General features: G+C 40.3%; 1 protein-coding gene across 1 annotated transcript; it reads left to right on the top strand.

Moving 5' to 3' along the window:
- The first annotated feature begins 11,875 nt into the window (after nt 1-11,875).
- Nucleotides 11,876-15,474, top strand: LOC134740857 (uncharacterized). Its single transcript, XM_063673510.1, has 2 exons — nt 11,876-12,312; nt 15,399-15,474. The coding sequence occupies exons 1-2, from the start codon at nt 11,876-11,878 to the stop codon at nt 15,472-15,474; spliced, it is 513 nt and encodes a 170-aa protein (XP_063529580.1).
- Nucleotides 15,475-24,654: the final 9,180 nt, after the last annotated feature.

Here is a 24,654-nt window from a genome sequence, read left to right on the forward strand (position 1 = left end):
ACACACTTTGAAACTAAAAATGAAAATTTATAAAAATACGATAAAATGTATATAAATTTTTAACAAGCAGAAACGTCTGCGATCGGTGCTATTAATCTTAGAAATTTAAAAGGAAAAATTACTGCCTTGGGTGAGACTTGAACTCACGGCCTCTGGATCCACAGGCCGTGAGTTCAAGTCTCACCCAAGGCAGTAATTTTTCCACTTTTAAATTTATTCTAAGCTTAAATGTATATAAATTATGGATAAAGGGTTTTTTTTTTGCTTTAATTATTTTCATATGATTTTGACCCATGTTCATTCACTGATATGCGTTAAAATTGTTAAATAAGAAACGAAACCGTCAACGCCCTCTATAGGTAGTGGCGCCATCTGATCGAGAATCAAATTTTCTTGATTTTTGAGGCACGTTTTTTTCTTAGACTGTATCCATCTATTACGGAGTTATAGTTATCTTTGGTTTCAGTAAGGTAAACTTCCGAGTGCTCGACGCGGTACTAGTATATATAGTTGGTCAAGCAAATCTTGTCAGTAAATAAGAACAAAAAAACTACACCCATCCCCTTCTCCTGGGCGCCAGCACCAGTGTAAGACAAAGACAGTAGGACTCTTTGCGTCTACGCCCGAAATGAGACAGTCCCTTGACAAACTATAGCATGGGCATGATGGTTGTTTTCAGGTCTGTCCACGGAGGCAGTGGATTCGAGTGGATGTCCCACAACGACGACCATACCTACTACAAAGGCAACATGGTGAACATTACAACTGTGCTCCTTAAAAAATAATTAAACCTTTCATGACGGCGGTACCCACTCGTCGAGAGACCCCGAGACAGGCCGAGAACAAGTGTATACATACACATACTACTCCCTTCTCATCTCCCCCTTCTCCGATTGGGTCGGAGCGATGCAGACTCTCGGCAAGAACGAAAGCCACGCAATCGTCAAATCTTCCGTCGCAAGTTTCGCGCGGCGCGCCGTGTTTTTTGTGTCGTTCTCATTTCCTGGCTTTACTTAAAATCTGCTCAGATTTTAATAAATCCTCAATTCAAGCCTCATTTCCACCTTATATCCATACTAATATTATAAATGCGAAAGTCTGTCTGTCTGTCTGTCTGTGTGTTCCCTCTTCACGCTTAAACCGCTGAATCGATTTAGATGAAATTTGGCATAGAGATAGGTTGAGTCCCTGAGAAGGACATAGGATAGTTTTTATCCCGAAAATCATCCCTTAAGAAAGTAAAAAGCGGGGTGGAATTGAGATAATTAATGAAGTGTCTGCTAATTTGTGTGCATAATATGCTCAAATTGAATAATTGCTATAAGATTTTCTCCAGGCGCTATTCTTACTCTAGCGGGGGTTACTAAGTCCACGCAGACGAAGTCGCGGGCAAAAGCTAGTATAGTTATAAAAAGAAAACCTAAGGACTAAAGAAGGTCGGGGAGCGCCATGGTAGAGTGTACTCGATCCTATGGCGCCAAAAAAGGACTAAAGAAGGTAAGTAGGTATATTATTTCGTAAAACTTAGTATTAGCAATGAGGATATATTAGCAATGAGGATAAGTTATATCTATGTTTGGTATTAGTTAGTTAATAAAAGAAAAATAAATAAAAAAATACATTTATTCTGGCGAAATAAACCCTATTTTACATTCACTTATTCTGCCAAACTGCAAGACGGTTTGTTGGCAGAGGGGACTCTCTTAAAAGAGATGGACCCATGCCACCCATACTATAATATATAGTATCGTACTATATTTTAGTCACTTGTACTTTATATTATACAAAAACAATATAGTAGGAAAAATACTATATTTTCATAACTCAAGAATGGGGTATACAAATGTCACCAATATCGCATCGTATGCGACTTGAATTTTTAATTCGCCTCAAATCGGCCCTATTTTTTTTCAAATTTCCCAATAAATACTATATTTTTTCAATATTTTGACAAAAATACTATATGTGTATAGAAAAAAGGTGGCACTGCGCTCTGCCAACTGAGCGCAGCTCTCACCCAAGGCAGTAATTTTTTGCACTTTTAAATTTATTCTAAGCTTAATAGCATAGATCGCAGACGTTTCTGCTTGTTAAAAATTAATTTAGAATGGGTAGCACATCGTAACTGGTGAATTTCCAATATGACTTGGAACTCCGGTGGCCGTTTAAGAAGTGTAACACTCTTACGGTAGATGTCGCTAGGGTCCCCTAGACCCATATAGTGGGAAGATTTGCTGACTATGGATGAGGTCTTGGTTGCTCAGTTGGCAGAGCGCTGGAGTATCGATCCAGAGGCCGTGAGTTCAAGTCTCACCCAAGGCAGTAATTTTTCCACTTTTAAATTTATTCTAAGCTTAATAGCATCGATCGCAGACGTTTCTGCTTGTTTAAAATTAATTTATAATTAGCCTATCTTCTTAGCTAACTAATAGGTACTAAAATATAGTACGATACTATATATTATAGTATGGGTGGCAACCCTACTTCGTAACTTTGTTTGGACTAGTTAGTAAGTGAACATATCAAGTCCCCGGCCGTAGCCTCTCTCAAGGTTTAAAAAAAAACCACCCCATAACATCATCTTTTTCTTGTGACATGGCTTAAATTCGAACTAAGAGAATTTTTCTTGTTCTGTGAATATGTGTAGGTACTTGCAAAGATAGATATAACCCCTACAGAATTTATAGGACTCATAGATTGGCGATGATGCTTGAATTAAGGATTTTTTCAGTCTGCCCATTAAAGGGCAGGACGAGGAACGTTAGGATAACCGGCGGCGATGACGAAAAGAATCAATAAAAATCCGTTTGCGAAATATTCTATCACCCATATTATATACCTAATACCTACTATGTTAATGATACCCGCCGCGCCCGTCGTAGGCGTATGACGTCAGCAACCTCCCCCCACTCCCCTGTCCCTTCAACTTGACATTCGCTATCGATCGACGCAGTGCTGTTTACGCGGCCCTGTCCGTGAATGGGTGCCGCTGCCGGGTGCCGGGGAGTTTGCGAAAAGGTTGCGTCTCTTGGAGATTCAAGCCTCACAGACTTGTATTTACCCTCATTGATGACTAGCGACCCGCCCCGGCTTCACACGGGTTACACAAAACCTTTACAAATTATACACTAAAACCTTCCTCAAGAATTACTCTATTGATAGGTGAAAACTGCGTCAAAATCCGTTGCGTAGTTTTAAAGATCTAAGCATACATAGGGACAGACAGACAGCGGAAAGCGACTTTTGTTTTATACTATACTCTGTATCTTTAGGTATTTAAATAAAAGTAAACAAAATCTACCCTCAAATGGCTCCTTAAGCCAGTTGAGGGTAGTTGAAAACATTACATGATCAAATAACGTAGGTTAAAGTCAGGCCGTTCAGTGACAGATCCAGGCGGTTTTGTATTTGGTTGGTTAACCAATAAATGTTATAACTACCCGAAAATTTACAAATTATTTAATTAATTAATTACAGAGTATAAGTATAAGTATGTAGTGATGAATGGTGTCAAATATGGGAAGTATTTAACCCTTTATTACGTAATGTAGGTTCGACATAGGTAACTATTCACCCTCTTTGTATTTTCTTAGGACGAATTATTAGGACAATTGGGCATCAAGGAGGCTTGAGTTCACTACCTTGGCTAGCTTTGCGCTTTATAGGGTCAGAAATCAGAAATGTTTATTTACACTATATTTTATATTGTGTTATAATGTTTGTTTGGGTTAAATTTGAAGATTATTTATTAACTTTTATAATTCCAAGGCACATCCATAAACACAACTAAATACACTAAATAAGCACATTTTTTCGTGTATTCCTAAATGTGTCAAATCTATTTTATGTTACTACTCCTAGAATTGCAGATGTTTGCGACATTACGGCTATTTTGATCACAGAAAAAAATATATGTTGTTACGGTGATGTGTAGATTTCTTTAAACGTAGGTAAGCTAGGTGTCTATTACACATTGCTCGTTACACACTACTGTGTACCAACTACAACCAAAAAGCCTTCCTCTTATTTGGTAAGAGCCCCGGATGACCTTCTTATTACTAAAATTCTATTAAGACCACTTACGATACCCCTTACCCCTTATTTTAGCAAAATAAATTGATTGATTGATTGATTGATACGGCACTTACTTTGACAGTAAACAACAAACGAAGCAAAAACATTTAATTTAGCACTGTCTTCAGATTTTGTATCCTAAACTAAGTGGCACTTACTGTCCTACAAACACAATTAAGACCACCGACTGTGGTAAAGAAACGACTAAGTAAGGCATAAAACATTTCATAAAGTATGGAATTTCAAATTTTACTAAACTCCCCTACTCATCCCCCCTTTATTCCAAACCTAACTAATAGTCAGTGTTGCCAGATGGTCACAAAAGCCATATTTTTCGTGACTTTTGATGATTTGGCCGTTTTCTTTTTATGTTTATTCAATAATAATATGACTTTTCATTACTATAGCTCATGAGCCCTGGCAACACCGATTTTATTCCTAAATTGACTAAGGCCTCATTCGCACGAGCGCTTTTTCAGCGCGCGTAAAAAAACCGTTTGAATGATACAAATGGAAACATGTGTATTTATTCACTAGATGGCGGTAGTGCTTTTTATCAAGCGTTATTGGATTTTCAACTTTAAGCCTTGGTCTTTAAATCGAATGCAGTGACCAGCTGACGGTCTTTTTACAGCGATACAATCGGCTGACGATTTTGTTTATTTACAATTGCATCTAAACTATCATCCGACAAAGTATCAAGCGGGAGGCGATGACAAATTTTTTTTATAGACTTTATTTGCTGCCATTCCTTAACCCACCAACGGAGCGGCAGCTGACGTTCACGAAGGTTCATCATACATAGCCATTAACCACTATACGAGTTTTCGCCCGGGAGGCGATTGGTCATGGAACTCATGGAAATCTGTTCCTGACCCGCGGTCTATTGGTTTAGTTATGCTGAAATTATTTTTCTGTATTCAATATTCACATCTCTACAGACTACAGTCACAGGCATATTGTTTGCAAACAAAAAAATACGCTTAAGAGCGTTTTCACACGATCCGTTATCGAATAGAAATAAAATGTTTTTTTCTGAACCCATTTATTTATTCATTTAAAAATTCTGCATGGCAAAAAAACGTTAACTCAAAAAAGGCGGACTTCATGACAAACGACACTCTCTAACACCTAGCTGTCGTTCCCATAGGGGCCATCCGACATCCGATATTCAATATCGGATATTGCATTGGCATTTCCGATAATTTCAGACAGATCGGACCCCTGCCCATGGACTGATAATTTTTGTTTGTGTGAGTATATGTTTAGGCATAATGTTTGATGTAGCTTTACCGCTGAGAAGAACATTCAAACATTTTATACGCCTTGAAAACCCAACTAACCGAGCATCCACGAGTAGATGATCTATGCTGAAACGTCGTCGACTCTCGCATTATGCCCGCAAATAAAAACGAAATGTCCCAGCGCGTGGGCGCCTCAGGATCGGGAGGAATAATTCAAAGGCCTCTATGACCTGACCGATGAACTATTCGCAATAAAAAGAGACGAGCGATGTTGATGCCGTACTTTCTACGCTTTACTTCTGATCGTAAAGATTTATTGTATTGTCGTGTAACGTCAATCTTCAAGGGCTTCTATCTATTTGACTCGGATCTCGCTATAAAGTTGTTGTAACATCATTTTAATTCTGTTTAAGGCTTTAAATCAGAGGGTCTACCGCGAAAATCGATGATCAAAATTATGCAAAAGTGACAGAGAGGCAGAAAACAGCATTTAGATTTTGGATCAGCATTATGTATTTAGTTTGCATTTGTGAAATTGTAAGCATGCTCATAGTCATAACCTACAGTGCGACATAAAATGTGCCATTTATAACCAAAAGAGTACTTATTGTCGCTTGTCAGTAAGGCGCTATTTCCATATAGCTTCAATTAGAAATCAACCTTATCAACAAGCGACAATGTGGTACCTTTTGGTTGAAAACGTCACAAATAGTAGAAATTAAATAAAATGGAACCCAAAAAATTTCCCTACTAAATTGTTGCCATGTTTAAAGCATTTTAGGTACGTCAAAAATGTGACAGTTACCTACTACGTAGGTTAGGAAGTGGCGCCCTAATTTATTTTCTTCTTTATTTATGTCGCACTGTACAATATGTACTTGTTTCCTACCACAAATATAAAAAAAAACGGAATCCAAATTTAAATCCGCAACTTGACAATTTTAAATTAAGAACGCGCCGCCCACCCCAGCCCTCGTGACGTCACAGCCTCCGTCGGGGTAAAGGTCGCCCGGAGGTCGCCCCTCCGCTCAATGTTACGTCATTGACTTCGTTCAACCTTGTTCGAGCGCGAGGGAATGAAATGAACGAATGGGAATCGATGAGAGAAATGAATGGGATTTATGGGATAACAATTCGAATTAAAAACCGGCCAAGTGCGAGTCGGACTCGCGCACGAAGGGTTCCGCACCATTACGCAAACAACGGCAAAAAAATCACGTTTGTTGTATGGGAGCCCCACTTCAATGAAGCTTCGATGTTTTTAGTATTTGTTGTTATAGCGGCAACAGAAATACACCATCTGTCAAAATTTCAACTATCTAGCCATCACGGTTCATGAGATACAGCCTGGTGACAGACGGACAGACGGACAGACATAACCCCTTTGTTTTGTAATTTACGAAAAATGTTTTCAAAATGACGGGCGTTTTTCCGAGCCTCGGTAATTAGCTACAAAAATAGTTATTTACGATACAAGTGCGGAAAAGAGGAAATTCGAAACGAGTGGCGATGAATTAAAACACGACCGCAGGGAGTGTTTTAAATCGACACGAGTTGCGAATTACCTATTCGCACGTGTATCGTACAACGTTTTACAGTACATATGGCCCTTTAAACTTTCGACATATGCACGAAAAGTGCTATTTGACGCACTAGTGCGAAAAAGTAGCACCATATGTACTGTAAAAGTATTTTCACGCCCCCTTTTCTTTATAGCACGCCGTTCGTCATCCTGTTGATACTCGTAGTAGCCCATTGCATTGCGAGAATGGACAAGAGTCGCTGGACAAGTCGAGTCCTTGAATGGAGGCCCAGAGCGGACACCCGAGGGAGCGGTAGACCACCGCAGCGCTGGGTGGACGACAACCGACGACACGGAGGTCGGGACTGGATGAATCGGGCACAAGATCGACGAGAGTAGAAGAAGGGGGCAGAGGCCTACATCCAAGATTGGATCACCAAAAGGCCACCATGATGATGACGATGAGCCCATTGACAGTGCAGTGTTCCAAAAAAAAGGGTTTTGCCTTGCATTTATTAAATAAGGGTCGGCAGGTTTTTTATGTCATAGTGACAAAATGCTCTAGGTAAACACAACTTTCTGACCTCGAAAGCCCACAAAAACCATTAAGTTTTTGCATGTTTTTGGAAGGATCTTATTTTGTTTTTGTAAATTTTTCCTACTAGTTAAAGACTTATTTTAAATTTAAAAGCTAACCTCAGCCTCATTAAACATCTTAAACATTGGTAAGTTATTTTAATTAATCAAAACTTTACATTAATAACAATTGATCCATTTTATTACCAATTTGTAAACATAGTTTTGGCAGTAAGATGAAAATATTAAGTACAATAAACAGAAATGTGGCAAAGTGCCATCCGACCGGTTGAAAGCAGTTCATCAGAAATCGGCCGGACTCAGCTAGACTTTCACACTTGGCATTGGTGCCAAATGCCAATTCTACTGGCAAAGCTGTGGGCTCTTTACTAGTATAACTTTGCCCCAACACTCGTAGAATTTATATACGTGAATAGAGACCAGTCTGCTACAGAATAAAGCGATAACAACCAAAATAATACAGATGATTGAGGTTGTCATTACTTATTAGATGAGCAAAGTCCGTGTCTTTATTTAGCGAGTGAACGAAAATTTTATGGAAATCGAAATGATGACGATTAAATCACACGATACTCAAATAAAATACCTACAAAATCAGCCAACAACAGGTAACCATGCAGAGTGGAATTTAAGATGTAGTAGTATGGGCAGCCGTAATCACAGGTATGTAAGGCGTTATCTTAGATGCTTTACATATTATCAAAGTCGATGGTAGGTATTTCTTAAGGTAGGGCTAGGGGATTTTAAGCCACATAGGTACTCACCTATTTAGGGTAGAGTTACCAATGATGCTACATGAAAAACTGGAATATCCTGACAAGAGTACAAACATCATTCCAAAAATCCTGACATATCCTGGGCGGTCATCTCTCCCAAAATAGTCCCAATTAGTTCTGAATGTATGATATAGGTAGCATCGATATTCGCGCGTTAGTTAGTTAGTTAGTTTTGCTGGGCATTTTCCGCAACTCGACATCCAATGTGCCTATTTTGCGTGAAACGAGGTAGCGCTACTCCAACCACCCCAGCTCCTCCACGAAGCCTAGCAAGGTCTTCAGGTTGCTAGTTGCTTCCTTTAGTGTGCATGGATTCCCTAGGTATTTGCTCCTATATACTTCTACCTGTTTACAGTCTAGGAGAATATGTTTTGTTGTTTCTTCTTCTGCCATGCACGCTCTGCACATAGGGCTGTCCGTTTTACCCATAATATGTAGGTGTTTGTTTAGTGTGTTATGTCCTGTTATTAATCCTACTATTTTACGTAGTTGGCTTCTTGGTGTTTTCAGTAATATTTTGGTAAGTTTGTGGTTCAGTTCCGGTAGAATTTCTTTGGTTTGCCTGCATGTCTTCATTTCATTCCAGTACTTGTTGTGCAGTTGTCTGTGATGTTGTTCTAGCTGGTTGTGTATGTAGGATATTGGTAGGGGCATGATTGGCTCGGGTCCATATGCCGGTGTTTCTGAACCTTTCCTGGCCAGTTCATCCGCTGCATCGTTTCCTCTTGATCCACTATGCCCCTTTATCCATTGTACTGTTACTTTGTTGCCTTCTTTGCTCACTTCAGTGAGGCTTCGATGACATTCAAGTATAAGCTCTGAAGTAAGTTTGTCGCTGCATAGCGCTTGTAGTACCGATTTACTGTCTGACAGTATTAGTATGGTTTCGTGTTTCACTTGTCGTCTTGTAATAGCATTGCAAGCTTCTATTATTCCTAAACATTCAGCTTGGAATACCGTATTGTGTTCACCAAGGGACTTTGTGATGTGTATGTTCAGGTCCTCTGAGAAGACACCACATCCTGTCCCTTCGTTTGTCTTTGAGCCATCTGTGAATATTCTTAGGTTTATTTGGTTTAGTCCTTCTTTCGGATCTTCTATTAACGATATGGCGTAATCTTTCCAGAAGATCATAGTTTTTGGTATTTTGTCGATGGGCGCTTCCAGCATGGGCAGTTTTAAGATCGTATTTTCATAGATCTTTTTGTGCGATGAGCTGAAAGATGTCCATAGGTTTAGATTTTTCAAACGAAGAGCTGTGGCAGCCGCTTCTTTCTGTATGTATATGTGTAGTGGCAGGAGTCCTAGCATTATTTCTAGAGCCGCAGTCGGAGTAGTTCTCATGCAGCCCGTTGCAGCCACACATGCTAGTCTTTGTGTTTTATTTAGTTTGTCTATTACTGTAGTTAGCTGGGTGCGGGGCCACCATACCACCGCGCCGTAGCTGATCATTGGCATTACTACCATTTTGTACAGCCACAGTATAATGTGAGGGGCAAGTCCCCATCTTTTTCCCACCATCCTCCGGCATTGCCAAAAGGCTACTGTTGCTTTGTTCAGTTTATTGTCCAGGTGTTTGTTCCAGTTCAGTTTATCGTCCAGGATTATGCCTAGATACTTTACGTCCTTTGAAAGTGTCAGTTTTGTGCCAAAAAGTGTTGGCATTGCATATGTACCCAGTTTTCGTTTGTGTGTGAAGAGAATTGTGTCGGTCTTTTTTGGGTTTACCGATAGGTCATTCTCCTTGCACCATTTCTCTACTATTCTCAGTGCTGTCTGTGTGAGATCGCACAGTGTGCTTATTACTAGGCCGCTGATTAGTATTACTAAGTCATCTGCGTACCCTATAGTCATAAAGTGTTTGTTGTTTAGTTTTGTTATCAAATCGTTTACAACCAGGTTCCAAAGCAATGGTGAGAGTACTCCTCCCTGGGGGCATCCTCTCATGACTAGTGCCTGGTGATTTTGATTTTCGGTTAGTCTTATTATTCTCTGTCTTAGCATATTCATTATCCATTCGATTATGAGCGGATTGGTTCCATGTCTATGTAATGCTTGTTGAATGCTGCTGAAATTGGTCTTGTCAAAGGCTCCCTCTATGTCGATGAAGGTGCCTAGACAGGAGTTTTTCCTCGCTAACGCATTCTCTATGTTGCTTACTACAGCATGGAGAGCTGAGTCAGTTGATTTACCTTGACTGTAGGCGTGTTGGTTTGGATGGATTGCTATGTTTTTTAGAGCCGTGTCCTTCAGTTCTCTGTCACATAATCTTTCTAGTGTTTTAGCATGAAGGACGTTAGGCTGATTGGTCTGAAAGACTTAGGATCCGAATAATCGGTTTTTCCTGGTTTTGGTAGGAAAATCACTTTCACTTCCCTCCATTTCTGTGGTATATACCTAAAGGCTATACAGCTGCACAGTAGATTGGATAGATGTTTTATTAGTGTGTGTCCTCCCCACTTTAGTAGGGCTGGGTAGATTCCGTCTGTTCCCGGCGATTTAAAGTTATCAAAACTATTTACCGCCCAGGTCGTTTTGCTATGTTCTGTTATGCGTTCTGCTGTCTTCCATTCTCTTTCAGTTGGATTGTAGTTCGTTATGTGTTGTTCCGGGTCTTGCTCATTTACTACTTTGCATCCTGGGAAGTGAGTCTCAACCAGTAGCCTTTCTGTCTCTGCTGGGCTACTGGTGGTGCTATTATCCTGTCTCCTCAGGGTGCCCAGTAGTTGCCTTGGTTGGTCTGCAAGGATTTTCCTTGTTCTGTTTGCCTGTGTTACAGTGGATATGTTATCGCAGAAATTCCGCCATGTGGCTGATTTTCTGTATCTCAGTCTTTTCTTATAGTCTGTTTTAGCTGTTTTGTACTTATCCCAGTCCTCTTCAGCTCTTGTGTTCATTGCTCTGTTAAGTAACCTTCTCATTTTTGTTCTCATTCGGTCCAACTCCGGTCCCCACCAGCTGTTGTTGTTACTGCTTTTCCCTCTAGCTGATGAGGTCGATAGTGGACATGTGTTTTCGTAGCTATCGGTAATGTTCTTAATAAGTAAGTTTACCTGTTCCTCCAACTCCTTTGTATTGCTAGGTCTGTCTGTGTGTGTGTTATTGTCTAGTTTACCTTCCAGAAGTTCCTTGTACGCCGGTATGTCCGTGCGTCTCGGGTTTCTTCTAGGTGTGGGTGTCTGTGTGTCGGCTGTTAGGTCGTACCGAATCCATCTGTGGTCGGAGCAGGATAGCTCGTCCGACACGTGCCAGTTGGATATGTGTTGAGCTGCCAGTCCTGTGCTTAGAGTAATGTCAATTATAGTATTACATCTACGAGTGACAAAGGTTGGTTTGGATCCTGTGTTTAATATATCTAGGTTAGTTGACATAAGGTATTCAACAATATCGTTACCTCTTTTGTTGTTGGTTTCCATTCCCCATAGGTTGTGATGGCCGTTGCAGTCTGCAGATATGACCAGCTCGAGCCTTTCTCGTTCGCAGTAGCGTATGAGGTTGTTCATCTCCACTGGAGGTGGTTCGTCCTCGGCCGCCATGTAGGTGGACGCCAGGACTATCTCCGGTAGATTTGAGTTTTGTGTTCTGAGGAGTTTTATGGCACACACGTCTCTGGAACAGAATTGAGTTAGTGGTTGTGCCATTATGTTACGAGATATGTAGATATGTATATTGACTGGGAACTGAATTCCAAAGAGCAGTGGGCAAGGCGCTCTAACATTGAAATCCAGGGCATACCTGAGGCCAAAAATGAAAATCTTCTCGACATCTTCAGTAATCTAACAAAGATGGCAGGATTTCCCATTAACGTGGATACTGACATTGATTTTATTACTCGGGTAGCCCCAATGTCGTCGGATACAAAAAAAACCAAAGCCATTGTAGTGCGGTTTCTAGCGCGTTACAAAAAAGACGATTGTCTAAATCGGTTGAGGAAGCTTAGGGACCTCAAGGCGTGCGATGTTGGATTTGCAGGAAATAACTCACCGATTTATTTTAACGACCACCTCACAAAGGTCAATAAGCTACTACTGAAAGACGCTAAGAGGATCGCTCGTGACAACGGCTACAAGTGGGTGTGGGTAAAGGTGACTGTCCATTTGTGACTGCCGCTGCACTGCAGTTGCGACGTTACGCGGTCCAGCACTACTGTAGCAGCACGACTGCTGCTGTTGCGGCGTGCAGTCGCGACAGCGTTCGTTGATGGCTTGTCAATGTCAAGTCATATAATGTCAGACGTACAAATAAAATACTTATTTTATTTTTGTATTTTTTACAAGAAGCGAGTGACGATAATGCTACATGTTACATGAAAAAGAAGACCAGTTTGCCTTTCTACAATAGTACAATAGTCAGAGTCCGACGAAGGCAGCTACGCAATATTAATATAAAATCTGATATTTAATGGTGATCGTTTATTCAGGGAATATTGCCGATTAAATGAAAAGCAATTCAACATTGAATGAGACTTAATAATTGACGAAATACAACCAAATTCCTCAAATGAAATTAATGCAGAGGAAAAATATTATTCTTAACATTAAGGTAAGATCACATTGTGAAATTTTCTTCCCCATCCTCTTGCCTGAATCCGTGACCACCGCACACAGCAAGCCGACGCAAACGGGACTCATGTAGCTCGTGATATATACTACTTAATCCACCTGCATCAAGTATAGGTACCTACTCGGCCGTCAGAAACGTGCGGCTGGATTTAGAAGTCTGTGATAAACGTCCCCTCAAAACCATGCCAGGTAGGCTCTTTATCAGGTCTTTCATTGATTTCTGCAGTGATTCGTGGGTTCCGGAGATGGCGATGCGACACGTAACAATAAATTATCCAATGGTGGGCAGACAGTCGTTCCGTATTAGCAAAATATTACTGATTTATCTTTCTAAGTATGCATATTAAGCCAATTTTACTTTCTTTAAGTACCTAACAGTGAAGTATGATGAATAAAATAATTTGTAAGAGCTATAAGTAATTGCGCAATTTACACTTCATATTGTCCAGTTTCGTATTTCAAACTGAAACACAAATTTAAATCTTATAATTCCTCTCGTGTTGCAGGTGTCCCACTCTTCATGATATGACCGCACCATCCATATAAAACTTGACGGGCGAGACAAGAAATCCTTAAGCTATTTCCCTCACCTTGGCCGATAGAAAGAACTTTTAATAAATTAATTTGAATAATAAATGGTTTCCTCGTGTTGGTGTAATAAAAAATTACGTGTTGCACTGTAACAAAGTTTGTTTAACCCTCATGCCTTGAGATCCCCGTAACTGTCAATATTCTAAATTTTAAACCATTCGCTTCTCTCGTAGTTCAATTTTGTATCCTTTCGTACGTTTGGGTATCAATACCATGAGATATTAAACAACATCTTTGCCCCTTGTAATAAAAATTAATGATTGCTTCTTTTATTTAGCTCAGGAATGGCTTTGCAATGACAAAATGAGAAAGTGTCACCATAAACGACATTATATAATTATAGTTTGTCAAAGGACTGTCTCATTTCAAACATTAGATGACCAACTATACTATGATATTACGACTAGAGTTGCCAGGAATATTCGCAACTATTCGGTATTCGGCCTATTCGGCCACTTTGCCGAATATTCGGTATTCTATTTGCCTCTCTATCGCTCGTGCCCTGTCGAGCTTATAGGCCTTATGGCTATCTTCGCAAAACTACGAAAAAATATAAGAACAGTTTATATAATGAATTTATCATGAAATGTTAAAAAAATCACATAGGAAAATATAGAGACTGTCTCAATTGAAACAGACAGAGAGAATCATATACTATCTTTGTCTTGGGCTAGTATATGAAATATAGTATATATATATATAGTATAGGAAATGGATGAGTAGTTTTGTGGTTGTTCTTATTTACTGACAAATTGGGTTTGCCCTTCGAGCAACACGGAAAGGAGTCGGCATTCGCACTATTTCCCCTCTGTCGAGGTACAAGATCAATTGTGCATGCATACAACTAGCGCGGTACGTACAACACACACCTCGTGTTGCACACAATAATTGTGTAATGCGCTCTTTATTATAAAGAGATCGAGGTGTGCAAGACTTGTCTTTGACGTGTGTCATTTTCTATTTATTTGTGTCATCATTAGAGATTGGATTTTGTAAGTAGTGAGTGAGAAGTGCGACTGTGTGCACGTTTTCCTCCGTAAAAAATGGCAGAACGATTTATACGGTAAGATATCGCTTGGGCTCCTCCCTTCCGACGTGTCGGAAGCCGGTGTTGCTCGAAGTGTTTGCCAGACTATAGTTAACTTCCGAATTTGACGCTCTCTTTTCGGACCTATCATTCTAGTTTCCTGACTGGCTCTGTGACATGGCTCAATCTATGAGGATATTACCAAACGGAGCCGCCACGTCTGTAATTTGCGGTACAAAAACGTCTGCCAATTTTTGCGGGGGAGGGGAACGTCAAATGTATACGTAACGTCAAAATAGCCATGTCAGATAAACGGCAGTCCATACATTGTGTATGACCATTGGCCGACTATTTTCGACAGAGGGGAATGCCAATGGCTACTCCGTTGTGTTATATCCTCCTAGGGCTCAATATAGATTAGCAAAAAAGTTTACAGTAGGTACAGTCGCCATCGGATATATCGGAGCGACCGAGGTGCTAAAAATATCTGAACATGCACTCTAGCGCCTTGACAATAAAGGCGTGTTTAGATATGTGTGAGCTCCTTGGCCGCCCCGATATATCTGCGATATATGGCGACTGTACCATCGGAATTCTTTGTCCGTGGGTGTAATAAGCTCCTTAGAACGTAGTGGTTATATCCTCTTTGCTTAGAACTACTAATATCTGTGACCAAAGACATTTCAGTGCAGGTGACAGATTTGACGTGCGGTCTGCAGCCGCAGTTGCAATAATACACCAAATACGCAAAAATGGCCATGCTACGTGCGGTCGGTCTTGTCATTCATTTTACTATGGAAATTGACAATAACACCGACGTGTCGGAGCAGTAGTGCAGCTGCGGTCGGGAAAACGTTAAAATCACCATATTACGTGCAGTCGATATCGTCATTCATTTTACTATGGAAATTGACAATAACACCGACGCGTTCAGGCCGCTGCAGTAGTGTCGGAGCAGTAACGCAGCTGCGGTTGCAAATGGACTGTCACCTTAAGACATTGTAGTATCATGGTGCGACGAAACGACACTAGTGCTGTAATAAATATCTTAAGTAGTGAAGATTTAAAAAAAAACAAATAAGAATCTTGTATTTGTGTTTTGCTAACTTTAAGAGTTGCTCTGTCTCTGTTTTATATTTGTGTTGGTTAAGGAAGAGTATAAATATTATTACCATATGCATTACGTTTGTAAGTCGTGTCGAGTTCAAGTGGAGTCAATTAATTCGTATTTATTATTTTTATGAAATTATTTTGGGAGTTTATTTAACAAAAGTATTTTTTATATATTATATGAAAATGAAAAAAAAAAATGAAAAATTGTTTATTTTGGTTAAAACATTTCACAATTTACAATTTAGTTATGCTTGGAATCTCCTTGTAAGTATTGTAAATACTTGTGGCAGAAGACCCCGCTACTACTATTAAGGGTTTATAAATAGTAACCGAACATATCATTTGAAGTAATATTTAGGTGAAGATATTATATAATTAGTATGAACTTTAGCTAAAGTAAAGTTTAACATATAATTTATTACAATTAAGTAAAATTAAAATTATTATTTAAAATTAAATTTAAAAACAAAATTATGATATAATGTTGAGAAATTAGTGCACTCAAAACAATTGAATTTACAAAATTGAGATAAAACCTGTGTGTGTGTGTGTGTGTGTGTGTGTGTGAAATGAAAAAAAAAGTGTGTATATAGCTTATCATAGACAAAGTGAATACTGACTTGATAGTTTACTATCAAAATGTGCGCGGGCTTCGTACGAAAACCAATATTTTCTTTAATAATTTACTTAACATGAACGTTGATATAATTTGTTTGACTGAGACTTGGTTACTTCCGGGTATTCTAGACTCTGAGCTTTTTGACTCACGATATAATGTCTATAGAAAAGATCGCGATTACTCAGCTAGAGGTGACACCATGGGGGGAGGAGTTTTGATTGCGGTCCGTAGTGGGTTATTGATTGGGAATATCACACATCTGCCGTCGCGCAACTTTTCAGCCGATCTGTTAAGGATATCAGTTTCCACAACTATAGGAATCCGAAAAGCTCAGTGTCATTTTTTCTGTTGTTATTTTCCACCCTGTTCGGATTTGTTAGACGCTGAAGCCGAGTTTTTCGAATCAGTATCCGATTTTATGATTGAAAATGTAGATGACGCTTTTTTTATTGTGGGTGACTTTAATGTTAGTCAAGCACAATGGACGACTATATCATCTAATTCAGAACCTTACGTGAAACTGGTAACCGGCTCCACTGGCAACAGAACCGCGCTTGTTGAAATGCTTAGTGCTTTTCTGTCATTTAATGATTTACATCAATTTAATTATGTATTGAATGAAAATGGTAAACTGTTGGACCTAGTAATGGCAAACATGATATGTGAAACTACACGATGTTTTTCACCTCTGGTTCCTGAGGATAAGCACCATCCCGCCTTTCAAATTATAATTAAAAATATAAGCTTTTCCGAGCTAAGGCCACCACCCCGAAAGGTACGCCTTTTTCAAGCTGCCGATTATGATGCTGTTAATTCTGCGCTTGCAAAGGTCAATTGGAACAGCTGCCTCGACTTCGATGACATAGACCAATGTGTAAAACGGTTCTACGATATCTTAGAAACTATTATAACTAATTATGTACCTTTAAAAGTTGTATATTGTAATAATAAATACCCGGTTTGGTATTCTAAAGCTTTAATAAGAATTATATCAGAAAAAATAAAATTTCATAAAAGATGGAAAATTTATGGTCGCTTGGATGATTACGATACTTTCTCAATGCTTCGTAACAGACAAAAACTTGTGCAGCAGTCGTGTTATCAAAAGTATCTAAAATTAGCAGAATCAAAAATAAAAATGAACAGTAAATACTTTTGGCGTTTCGTTAAATCAAAGAGTGACCACTCGGGCATACCGGACACGATGCATCTTGGAACTGGTTTTACAGCTACAACCGGGAATAGTATTTGCAATCTTTTTAATCAGTACTTTCAATCAGTTTTCGAACCCCCTACTTCACCATTAGCTAACTTACAGTCAACCAGTTCTGTTGCCAGAAGCATTGTAAATCTAAGCAATGTCAACTTAAACCACGATGTAGTCTGCAAGTACCTGAGAGGGCTCGATACTAAGAAAGGAGCAGGCCCTGATGGAATACCTCCAATCTTTTGGCGACTCTGTCGGAGCCAGCTTTCCGAGCCTATTGCTGCGCTTTTTAACATGTCATTGCGTTCTGGTACTATGCCAAAGCTGTGGAAGCAGTCATTCTTAAAACTCCTGTTTTCAAATCAGGAAATAAACATGATGTACAGAACTATAGGCCCATTTCTAAACTCAACACAGTGCCTAAATTGTTTGAGAAAATTATTTATGATCAGATTTTTCCTGTTCTTAGACCCCTGTTAGTACAAGAACAGCATGGATTTGTTGATAAGAAGTCCACCGAAACTAATCTTTGTGAATACGTCGATAGAATCTTGTCTGGCATGAATGACGGTTACCAGGTAGATGTTGTGTACACCGATTACTCTAAAGCCTTTGACAAAATTTCTCATCCTATACTTTTACAAAAACTAGAGTCAGTCGGAGTGCATGGAGATCTCCTGCGCTGGGTTACCTCGTATCTGCGGGACCGATCTCAGGCTGTAGCTGTTAAGGGTTTCTGTTCTAGTTTTGTCCCTGTCAGCTCCGGCGTCCCTCAAGGATCTCATTTGGGGCCCCTGTTCTTTAATGTTTTTATTAACGACGTTACTTCCCATCTAAAATCTTCAACCTGCCTTTTATACGCCGACGATAAAAAGATACTGAAACTTGTTAAGAGCATAAGTGATTGTCAAGCTTTACAGGAAGACTTAACCCGATTGCATATATATTGTCAATTAAATCATTTGCACTTAAATATAAATAAGTGTAACATAATAACGTTCAGTAGAAAAAAACAATTTATTAACTACGACTACCTTATAAACAACGTGTCATTATGTAGAGTTTCTACCATTAAAGATTTAGGTATTTATTTGGATAGCAAATTATTATTCAGCGACCACACCGACAACTTAATAAATAGAGCCTTTAGGTTACTTGGGTTCATCTTGAGAACTTGTAAAGAATTCAAAGAAGCTATCACCTTGCTGACACTCTTCAACTCGCTAGTTAGACCAATTCTGGAATATGGATCAACAGTATGGAACCCTAGCTATAAATGTTATATTCATAGTATTGAAAGAATTCAAAAGAAGCTCATCAAACATTTAAAATATAAAAACCTTGTGTCAACTCAACCGCTTAACCTGAATAAACTGGTGTCTCTTGAAAGCCGGCGCACATTAAAAGATCAAATATTTTTGTATAAAGTATTAAGAAATTTAATTGACTCCCCTTATTTGTTAAGTAGACTTAGCTTTAAAACTCCCCGCTTGAACACACGGCGTAGCGATAAATTATTTTGTATTCCCTTTACTAAAAAGAAATACAAATCAAACTCCTTTCTGATAAGAGCTTGCAGAGTTAATAATGATATTTTCTCAAAAATTGATATATTTAATGACTCCTTGTCTAAATTTAAACGTCAAGTACTTTTGGTTTTAAATAAACAAACGAATTAAAGACACTGTAACTTTACACTTAATTGCAAATGTAATGTATAAAAATAGTTTTATCTTCATTAATTTAGCCCCTGTCCTAATTCGACCCTCGTTGTTAATCTTTAAGTTTAGTTATCCTGTATTTTGTTTTTCTTTAATGAGCTATTAAGTGGTGGCAACTGTCCTGGTTTATGAATTATGTATAAGACACTAGTTATAAGAAACATGTACCGTTTGTGCCCAAATAAACATTAAAACATTAAAACATATGCAAGTTCTGGGTTTGTATTGTGTGTTATAAAATAAATTACCTCCGGTGTTACAAAGGCCGTTTATGCGTGTGTTCCTGATCCACGGCTCCTGGATCAGGGCTATGGATGTTGGGTTAACCTCCAGCCATTTTCGAAGTTGAGCCGTTGCAGATTCGCTGTGCTGGAGGTTAACCTGGAGGACCTTACAGTGGGAAGGCGCCATCGGAGGGTGTCCCTTCTGCCGCTTTTCCCTTCAGGTCCAGGAGACTTATCCCCTTAGGTAGCCCGTCTTCGTCCTCAGAGTCCAGCAATATGCCTTCCTCGAGGTCAAAGTCTTCTTGTTTTTCCGCGCTGTCCGTGTCCATAGCAGAGGGGGTATCGGGTGTGGATGTTTTTTCCGCGGTCTTGTCCTCCCCTTTGTTTATGTTCTCCTCTGTTGTGTTTTTCTCCGGTGGAGAATCCCTGAAGCGCCCTCCGCCGTGCTGGAAACGGATGTAGACTGTCCCACATAAGTAGTTCAGTCTCCTCCCTTTTTCCATCACAGTAGGAACGACGTCCTCAGGTATTCCCACAAGGAGTAGGGTGCAGGATCTCTTCTTAAGGGGGATCGCCTGGTTGAGAGTCCACTTTCTCACCATGGCCCACGGGTTCTGGAAGTTTAGGACCCTTCCCACCTTGGTAAGGTTTTCTTCCAGGGCCGGGATCAAAATACCGCACCTTGTGTTACGGACCATCTCGTCCTCCCTCTTCCCGACTAGACAATCTCCGTTCTCGAGGGTGGCCGACTCCAGCCACTTCATCAGCCACTCTTTGGTTTTTGCGTCCTGGCACCACAGCTTCAGGTACCCATCCACAAAACTGGGTCTACCCGAGAACGCTGGGGCCTCCGCTACGGTATCCAGATCGGTCTCTATGGCCGCCTGGAAGATGGCGTCCCCGATCTTCCTCTCCACCGTTTCAGAGTCCTGCTGCGTCAGCCTGCCCGTGCGGTCGTTGGTGATCGCAACCGTCAGGTCCGTCGCTGCCGCCGCTGCATAGGAGGAGGGTTGTATCTCATTCCCCTTGGCGTCTGTCCTGCGTTTTTTGTAGTCGCCTCTGGGGGATATGGTTTCATCCAGGCGCGCCCTCTTGGCTTTTCCCTCCGGTTTCTTTGCCTGGTTTTGTTCTGCAGTGGTCGTCACTCCCTCACCCTGTCCCTTCTGGGCGTCAACCTCCTGCTTGTTCTCAGAGGTGCGGCTGTTTGCCTCTCTGCGCTTTTGGAGCCGCTGCCTCTGCCTCTGCGAGACTTTCTTCCGCAGTGGTGCGTTTTCTTCAGTCTGGGCAGGCTTCCCTCTTGGTTTGCACCTGATCTCCCAGCCGGGATCTATGATCTGCTTTGAGGGTTCAACAGGTGTTGTCCCACTCGCCGCCGTCATCGGTTTGCTTGTGGAGGGTCTAGCTGTCGGAGGCTCCATCGTCTCTAGTTCAGTCACCTGGGCTGGGGTTCCGGTAGGTACCCCGGCTTTCAGCGGCCTATCTAGCTTCAATGGCTTCTCCTCGGCTTTACCACTCACTATCTGTTTCGCCCCCCTTAGTGCTTCAGCTTTCGCCGTCTCAGCTAAGGAGGTCGTTTGTTTCTGTTTGTATTTTTTATTTTGATTTTTATTTAAAGTCTCTTCCATTCAGTTCCCACGAGTAGCTAGGGATGTAAAAGGTCAGTACTACGCAGAGCCCCGCTTGCGTAGACAAGGCTTTATACAACGGGTGTCGCCCGGTACCCGAGGCCTATCGTTCGCGACTGAGCTCCCTCTCAGCCATGCATCCATCGGCACGATCAGTTACACCTTGGATTAGGGGATTGGAAATTGGAAAGGGGTTAGAAGGTTAGGAGAAGGGAAGAGAGGGAAGGAGGGTTGACACGGGAATTTAACCTCTTGAAAGCCGGAACGCGGACCCAAGCTAGCAGGCACTGAACTCCAATTGTTAATTAATTAGAATTCAATACCTACTGCGCGGGTCCACGCTCCGGCGTTCGAGAGGCTAAGACAGGAAATGATAGTTTGGAACATGGGATTAACCTCTCGAAAGCCGGAACGCGGACCCACTAGCAGGCATTGAACTCTAATTATCAACTAATTAGAATTTCAATACCCACTGCGCGGTTCCACGTTCCGGCGTTCGAGAGGTTAAAGACGGGAATTCTAGGGTAAGGAAGGAACACCTGGCGGGTGGGGATGCCACATCTCTTGGCGTGGCCCACACCAGGCGAGGCCCTCATACTCTGCTACTAGTGGTCCGGGGTATGTTGGTAAACATGGCGACGCCCGTACTAACCACTAGCATTGCCCAGGGGGGACGACTGGGACGCGTATGATGGACTTGGGGTGTTGGCCAATGGCTCAGCGTCGCATACCTGGCGTACCTACTACCCCCTCCCCCCCATTCGCGCGTTAAAGAGACAAACAAATAAACGAAAGTGGTTTACAATTACTACATACCTCGTCAGCCTTTATTCATATAGAATAATAATAGCAGAATATTTCTTGTAGATTAGTCGAGAATTGTAACAAGATTACTCTTCTGGCTGTCTATGGAAAACCTGCGTACGTCACACCATGGAGCATTCTGGAACTGTGGACGCGCGACCGCGCGCGTGACGTCACGAGGGTGCAAATAACGTGGGGGCACGTGCCTCGGTGCACGGGGTGCACCCGGCCCTCTTGTAAGGCTGCATTTCAACTCACCAGAGATGTGGGATGTTAAGAACCAATAGATTCACTTCATTTACCTATCCTCGCTCGAGCAGGTGCACCTGGTGGACATTGGTTCTTAAAAAACACATCCCTCGCTAACGTATCCTTGAACATCTCTGGTGGAAACGCAGGCTGAAGGTGCTATTCCCGTGCGTGAGTTATGCTCAAATACCTTCTGTTTGTATACTCATGGTTCAAATATAATGTGGTTAATTTTACATGACCAAAAATAAAGAAGGTGTGTGAGGGGAAATTTTGAATCCAAAGGTCGCGGCTTGTAACAAAGTTTTTTGGAACTAGCTAATTTATGTACGGAATATATAGGGTGCGTGAACATTTGATTGGATCAGTTAAGAACGTGTTTAATTAAATTATGACAATCGGCATCTAGGAGGCGGGTAGCTCGCTCGCTCGACGACAGTTCGGAAGTTCGGAACTTGAAATTATTGTTTTATAACGTGAAGCTGTTTTTCGGGACAATTTTCACAATACTAAAAATCCCGCCAAATCCTGACCATCTGGCAACCCTACCTAATACACACCTAAATAGCGCCACGTACTAAGTATTGTACGAGGGGAATATTGTATGGTCATATACCTACTGAACAATGTTTTACTATGGGATCAAGGCGGCGAAAGAATGGCTGTCCTATAAAAAATGTCAACATCCAACATCTGTTTTAGAAAAAAACAAAAATATTTACTGTCAATGTAACTACAAGTACAGTAAAATAATTTAATTTTCATTTCTCATGCAAGTGGATAGTTATTCTAAACTGTGCAGAAAATAATACGTTTCTGCTCTAGAGCATTGTACTTTCTAATTACTTTTTTTCTCCTTTTTTACGATAAGCAATTCAAATTTTGGTTTTAAATGGATGGACTATTGGCTAAACTACCTCGACGGAAGTGGGTACCTTTTATCCCTTGGTTAACAATCTACTATTCCGACCCATTTTGTACGTTGTTACAGTGACAATCAATACGAAGTCGCTAGAGACCTCATACTATTGTCACTATGACAAAGTACAAAAGGGGTAGGAAATTAAATTACTTATTTGAACATGCGAAACACCCAATTGTTTGTCGTTGCCAAGTGGGTTCCATAATAAAACTTGATCAGTCGGACCTTACATATATATATTTACATATATATATTATAGGACATTCTTACACAGATTGACTAAGTCCTACGGTAAGCCCAACGAGGCTTGTGTTATGGGTAATCAGACAACGATATATAGGGTGGGCCAATAATAAATGCATTTTAACGAAAGACTTCGAGACTAAAAGAGAATTTATCACTGGCCCACCCTATATATAATATATAAATACTTAAATACATAGAAAACACCCATGACTCAGGAACAAAATATCTGTGCTCCTCACACAAATAAATGCCCTTACCGGGATTCGAAGATTCGAACCCAGGACCAACGGCTTCGCAGGCAGGGTACCCACTAGGCCAGACCGGTCGTCTCATATAACTCGGCTGAGGGTTAAATAATATAGTAACCTGTACCACCCTGTACATAAGATACAATAAGAAATAGCTTGTAAAATTACCCCTCTAATAGCCAGTCAATAGGCAATCAGTGTAAGTGAGGCATTGTCATGATTTATTGAAGGCTTTCACCTAATTAGCCCCCGGCAAGATATATGGCCTAGGCCGAATGACGTCACTATAATGAAAATAGACAAGGAACTACATGAAAAGTTATACTAAAACAACTAACAAGGCGAGACTACGTTTTAGAGGAAAAGGTGATTTTAGTTTTACTTGGTTTTACCAATTACTGAATTTTTAAACCTTAAATTACGCTCTTCTTGCGTTTCAAGTGTTTCAACATGCGCTTAGTTAAAATTTGAGCCAATAGATGGCGCTAGTAGGATGGGTCAATTTGTAAAAACGATTTAAATTTAATAACATTTTTGACTGTATAAATGCAAATACTGTATGCTGTAGTTCTGCAAATATTTTACAATTACAGTTTTACGCATAGTTACGATGCTAAAGTTCATTTTACGTACTAAAATTTATATGAATTTACTCTTTGTCGGTAACACACAAGATGGCGTTTGTAGTATCGTGTTTTCCAGTTTTCAAACATCACAAAAATAAACGTACAATACGCACAAACGCGAGTTTCAAAGAACAGTAATCATAATATTATTAAGCTTAGAAATAAATTTACGCAGACGTTTCTGCTTAATACAAAATTAACATAATATTATTTGTATTACCAGATGGATACAGTCTAAGGAAAAAAACGTGCCTCGAAAATCACGAAAATTTGATTCTCGATCAGATGGCGCCACTAGTTTTGGCCTACACTCGTATAGAGGGCGTTGACTGTTTCGTTTGTTATTTATAATTTTAAGTTATACCAGTGAAAAAACATGGGTCAAAATCATATAAAAATAATTAATGCAAATAAAAAAATCATTTATCCATATTTAAATACATTTTATCGTATTTTTATAAATATTTATTTTTAGTTTTAAAGTGTGTCGACAGATGGCAGTGAATTTACTGGGGTTACAAAATTTACTATGACAGTACCGCTCTAGGTTAGGTATTACGTTTGGTCATAGCACTCATAGCAAAATGAGGACACACCCACAATACGTTATTAGTAACGTAAACAGACATGATCCGTATTTTCACCACGCTTCACAAC

The sequence above is a fragment of the Cydia strobilella genome, chromosome 4 (genome assembly GCF_947568885.1).
Source record: "Cydia strobilella chromosome 4, ilCydStro3.1, whole genome shotgun sequence".
Classification (NCBI taxonomy): domain Eukaryota; kingdom Metazoa; phylum Arthropoda; class Insecta; order Lepidoptera; family Tortricidae; genus Cydia; species Cydia strobilella.

Coding starts and splice junctions, on each gene's coding strand:
- LOC134740857 (XM_063673510.1), top strand. CDS start 11,876: ATGTATATTGACTGGGAACTGAATTCCAAAGAGCAGTGGGCAAGGCGC. Junction 12,313..15,398: donor GTAAAGGTGACTGTCCATTT/GTGACTGCCGCT, acceptor AAGACATTGTAG/TATCATGGTGCGACGAAACG.